At 38.4% G+C, this 5,981-nt stretch overlaps 1 protein-coding gene across 1 annotated transcript; it reads left to right on the top strand.

Annotated features, from left to right (window-relative positions):
* Positions 1-1,923: 1,923 nt before the first annotated feature.
* Positions 1,924-5,574, top strand: LOC307002770 (extracellular calcium-sensing receptor-like; the record flags this gene model as incomplete). Its single annotated transcript, XM_079620682.1, has 6 exons — positions 1,924-2,132; positions 2,342-2,630; positions 2,740-3,495; positions 3,608-3,835; positions 4,386-4,509; positions 4,661-5,574. The coding sequence occupies 6 exons, from the start codon at positions 1,924-1,926 to the stop codon at positions 5,572-5,574; spliced, it is 2,520 nt and encodes an 839-aa protein (XP_079476808.1).
* Between the last annotated feature and the right edge of the window lie 407 nt (positions 5,575-5,981).

Genomic DNA, 5,981 nt, shown 5'->3' with positions numbered 1-5,981 from the left:
GGGTGCAGCGCATAGGGTTCAGTGACGCTCATCAGCGCCATCTATGGTCGGGGAGTTTTTTCTTTTTTGCGTGAGAAATGTGATGTGTGGCGTGAGTGCGTGTGAAAACAGGCAAAACCGTGTGTCACACGGCGAAAGCGTGAGAGTTGGCAGCTCTGCAGTCGAACTGTTGCTCGATGCTTCAGTGAATGTACTCACTCAGTCGCGCTGAGTGTTTGAAATCGAGGATGGATACCCGACCCGAACCCACATCAGCGCGGCATTGAACATTTTACATTTAAAACAGCTTATTATGTAGGTAGCCAATGTGCCTGATGCATTCACTTGATGCAAACGTTCGTTTTTGTGATTAAAATACATGTAAAATATTACCATAACATCTGTCTTCCTGTGTGCGGAAATTTGTTTATGTAGCCGTGACAACGAAACACGTGCATGCGCGCCTGTGTTAATAAACTGGTAAACTTTATATCCGTAAAACGACTCAGATGAACTGTAATAGTGCGCGCTCTTCCTTTCATTACTACCGTGATCAGTAACGTTAGGCTTACGAGACATTCTTGTCTACAACTTTACAGCAGAAAAAAACATGTTTACAGCCTGGAGCAAAAAGTGGCTTTGGTTTATAAAGCTAATTTTGCCCTCCATGAAAACTGTGAGGGAGGTGAATTTTTTTATAACTCATCCGTTTAAATTATATTAAGCCTTGAAGTTCTGCATAATTAAGGGCGTGGCCACTTGAGTGACAGGTGGATTGCCGCTGATGTCAATGTTAGCCGTTTGTCTGCTGTTAGAACTTGCCACTTCACCTGCTGAACTTGCCAACTCTGCCGAATTTGACGAGCGATGCCGCGCTGACGGACCATAGACTGTAAAAAAGAGTGACTGACATGTATGCACATAAATCACGGTCACAAACACACACACACATTCTCAGTGTAATATTGTAAGTTACTTAATAATACATTTTCAACTAGCAGAATAGCTGTACAGAATCTCGATACACAGTCTCACTTGTAGCTATGTCTTTTAACTATTATAATATTTCAAAGGGCATAAACAGGACCTTTTAATTGGCATTCTGATTTTAATCATCAACTGTCACTTTAGCGTGAGGCCCTGTGGAGCCACAGACTTGGTACTGTGAGTAGCATATAGCATTAGCTCCCAAGCCTGAGCTAACTCGATAACGTTGAGCTAGGTGGGCGTGGTTTCAGATAGCCAGGCTCCTCAGCTCCGCCTCTTTGCCCATATTCTGTTATCCGGGAGTGACGAGCGGTGACGCGAGGCCAAGATGGCGATGGCCGGCTCCGCCCACTTTAGGCAAAAATGTTCTTCAGAAACCTACGGGTGACATCACGTCCATATTTTTTTACAGTCTATGATCCACATGCACATGTTTGACAATCGGAATATCAGTGTTTCATGCTATAGCTAATAAATGTGTGAATATTTTCAATAAAAAGTAAAAATGACATAAAAGCAGATCATCATTCATTCAGAACTTTGTTGTGGTTGGCTGTCACATGACAAGCAATGACGCTTCACCATGGAAACAATAAAGTGAAAGGTTCTAAATAACGGTTGCCTTGAAAAACTCACGCTGGTGGGTCAGTTAGAATATTGTAAACTTGCATGTGAAAGGGGTAAAAACTAGGTAATACAAATCTGAGCACACAGCATAAACTGAAATGATCCAATATCCACAGTTTTAAAATCTACAGCATTCTAAAAGTGTAAGAAAATTAGACGCTGTAAAATTGGTCTAATTCTTTTTGAACTGTGATTGACCTGCTTCATGTGCCCTATGAGGTCATTGGCTACATTCTCAATCATTCATCCATAATAAGTATGTCTATAAAAGTGCAAATACTGCATGAGGTCAAATACATTTGTCAGCTGTAGTTAAGCTCAATCTTGGGGATGCTTCTCTTTCTTTACACACTCTTGCATTTCAGTCTGCTACATGCAAAGACAGGCAACGTTCCTTGCCGAACGATGGGAGACCCAAAGTATCCGCTACTTTTCAAGGATGGAGATGTTACTATTGGGGCACTTTTTCCAATCCACAGCATAGAGACATTACCGTTATTTGAGTTTAAACAAAAACCTCAGCTTCTATCATGCTCCAGGTTTGTTATGTCATGTGAAATTTAGACAGTGTGTACATTTATTGTCCATTTCCACTGTCTTTATCTGTTTATTTATTTAGTTAATACTTACTGGTTTGATGTTTATGTCATGTGAAATTTAGACAGTAAATGTACATTTATTGTCCATTACCACTGTCTTTATCTGTTTATTTATTTAGTTAATACTTACTGGTTTGATGTTTTAACAGTGTGAATCTGAGAGATTTCCGTCTGGCTCAAATCATGATCTTTGCTATTGAGGAGATTAACAGAAGTGAAAGTTTACTCCAAAATGTTTCTCTTGGCTACAAAATTTACGATACCTGTAGTTCAAGAATGTCTTCTATGAGTGCTACTATGGGACTGATGAATGGTCCAGAGTTTGTAGCAGGGGACAGATGCAATGGACAGTCTCCTATACATGCCATCATTGGAGAAACTGAGTCTTCTGCCACAGTGATTCTGTCCAGAACTACAGGACCTTTTAAAATTCCAGTGGTAAGCAGAAAAAGAAAAAAAAGATCTGACAAGATCACCATACAGTGAACTCATTTAATTGTTTTTCTTTCTTTCTTTCTTTCTTTCTTTCTTTCTTTCTTTCTTTTAGATAAGTCATGCTGCCTCCTGTGAATGTCTAAGTAATAGGAACGATTACCCCTCATTCTTCAGAACTATTTCTAGTGATTACCACCAAGGCAGAGCACTTGCTTACATAGTCAAGCACTTTGGCTGGTCTTGGGTGGGTGCTGTGAACAGTGACAATGACTATGGAAACAATGGAATGGCCATATTTCTGAATACAGCTCAGAAAGAGGGGATCTGTGTGGAGTACTCTGTGAAATTCTATCGAACGGAGCCAGAAAAACTAAAAAAAGTGGTTGACACGATTAAAAAAAGCACTGCAAAAGTGTTTGTTGCATTTGTTTCATTTCTCGAGATGGGCTTACTTATTGATCAGCTAAGTATTCAGAACATCACTGGCCTCCAAATTGTCGGCGTGGAGGGTTGGATAACTTCAAAGAGTTTAATCACTCCAAAAAACATTTGTGTGCTGGGAGGGTCACTGGGGATTGCAGTGAGAAAAATCTATATTGAAGGTTTTGCAGATTATGTTCTAAAAGCATTCTGGGACACAGCTTTTCCATGCTCACAGAAGGAGGGGAATGATTCTCAGATCAAATTGAAATGCAGCAGATATCAGGATCTACTTGCGCTAAAAAGTTACAATGAAGATGTGCCTGAACACAGACATTCAAGCAACGTCTATAAAGCAGTTTATGCTGTGGCTAATTCACTACACAGTCTACTGAATTGCAATAAACCAGAAGGTTGTGAGAAAGACATGATAATACAACCACAGCAGGTAAAACAGAATAGAGCTAAACAGTTAAAAAGTGATATCAAAGAATAATTTTAGGGTGACAAATTAATGACTTACAATTTCTCAATAAAAGCTCATTTGTCTTTTTTACTAGGTGGTTGAGGCTCTGAAGAAGGTAAATTTCACCGTAAAGATGGGGGATCGTGTGTGGTTTGACAGCACTGGTGCCACAATTGCCCAATATGAAGTTGTGAACTGGCAGCAGGACTCTGGTGGATCAATTCAGTTTAAACCAGTGGGATTCTATGATGGCTCACTTTCCCCTGGCCAGCGCTTTGTGGTTAACACTGAAAACATAATCTGGGCTGGAGCAAAGCTGAAGGCAAGCAGCCCTTTTTTGTTCAAAGTTTAAAATGGTTGCCATAATAATGAAATCTAAAAAAAGGTTACAATAATGGCAAAATCTAAAAAGGGTAGTTATGAAATCTAAGACATAATGGAAAGGACATAATTAAAAAAAGAAGGAAATTATAATGACTGATTTATTAGGGGGAAAAGTATCCTCCAGAGCTTTTCAGAGCTCTACATTCTGTTCAGAGTTCAGAACAGACCAGGTATAGAAAAAGAAACTAATTTTTTTTTATTTAATTTAAACCATTTGCATTAGCAAACTATAAGCCTAATTCATGTTATAAAACAAATGAATGTGACTTGAATGTGTAAGTGATAATGAACTTTGATAGAGCAGAAAGACAAATGCAGAGTGCTTTTTTTTTTTTTTACTGCAGAGTGCATTGAAGAGCAAGTTTTTAGCCAAAAAAAATAAATAAAGATGACTTGAATAATGACCCGTTGTTGCTATTTATTTGTATATTCATTCTTCAGAATCAACATAAACAACTTTATACAAACTATTGTATTTTTCTATGTAGAAACCAAGTTCTGTGTGCAGTGAGAGCTGTCCTCCAGGCACTAGGAAGGCTGCACAGAAAGGAAGACCTGTCTGCTGTTATGACTGTATTCCATGTGCAGAAGGAGAAATCAGTAATGAGACAGGTAATCTTCAGCCCATCTCAAAGGTCCAAAGAAAATTAGTTAGTTGCTCTTTTTGTGTTTTTCTTTTACTGTTCAGAGTGCAGTTTTTTATCAAAGGAGTTCATAAATAAAATTATATCTCTAACTATGGTAAACACAACTTCCTTTCCAGATTCAAATAACTGCAAGCAGTGTCCAGGGGAATACTGGTCTAATGCTGAGAAAAATAAATGTGTGTTAAAGACTATAGAGTTTCTGTCATTCACAGAAGTTATGGGTATAGTGCTAGTCTTTTTCTCACTGTTAGGTGTAGGATTAACCGTGCTGGTGGCCATCCTGTTTTACAGCAAGAAGGACACCCCCATAGTAAAAGCCAACAATTCAGAGCTGAGCTTCCTGCTGCTCTTCTCATTGATTCTGTGTTTCCTCTGTTCACTTACTTTCATTGGTCGGCCCACTGAGTGGTCCTGTATGTTGCGTCACACAGCATTTGGGATCACTTTTGTCCTCTGTATCTCCTGTGTTCTGGGGAAAACAATTGTGGTGTTAATGGCCTTCAAGGCCACAATTCCAGGAAGTAATGTCTTGAAATTGTTTGGGCCTTCACAACAACGACTCAGTGTTCTTGCTTTTACACTTATACAACTTCTAATCTGTGTGCTATGGCTGACAACGTCTCCTCCATTTCCACAGAAAAATATGAAATATTATAAGGAAAAGATCATTCTCGAGTGCAGTCTCGGTTCTTCTATAGGTTTCTGGGCTGTTCTAGGTTATATTGGCCTACTGTCTGTTTTATGCTTCATTATAGCTTTTCTGGCTCGCACACTGCCTGATAACTTCAATGAAGCCAAATTCATCACATTTAGTATGCTAATATTCTGTGCTGTATGGATCACATTTATTCCAGCTTATGTCAGTTCTCCTGGAAAATTCACAGTAGCTGTGGAGATATTTGCTATTTTATTCTCAAGTGTTGGGTTACTTTTTTGCATTTTTGCCCCTAAATGTTATATAATCTTGCTTAAGCCTGAACAAAATACAAAGCAACATATTATGGGAAAAACAAGTTCTAAGTTCTATTGACAATTTAATTTTGCAAGTTTGCAAGAACACTTGAATGTTTGTGTACCTATGGGGGTTGGGTAGTGATGGTCTCAGGTATGTGACATTGAACTGTGATGTGATGCAACATGATAAACAGGCTGATGCAAAGGCTCCTGTCATTTCTACTCATCTGAGAGAAAATGTCATAACACAGAATGATGCAAATATACTCTTTAATTAAAGTCTAGCTTGAAAATACACCATTTTAGGGTCATAAACATCAAGGGAGTGCTATTGTTTTTAACAACAAAGACAATGAACAAAACACATGATGCAACTGACTGTTAAAAGAGGTGTGATTATTGGTTTATGGTGGGTTTCTGAAAAGTAAAATATAAATTCTAAATGATGTGTAAAACAATATAAAAAAAAAGTATGAAAATATG

Source organism: Phoxinus phoxinus (genome assembly GCF_949152265.1).
Source record: "Phoxinus phoxinus genome assembly, chromosome: 8".
In the NCBI taxonomy this organism is placed as follows: Eukaryota; Metazoa; Chordata; class Actinopteri; order Cypriniformes; family Leuciscidae; genus Phoxinus; species Phoxinus phoxinus.
The sequence above is the reverse complement of the archived record's forward strand: the minus strand, read 5'-3'. Positions and strand labels throughout refer to the sequence as shown.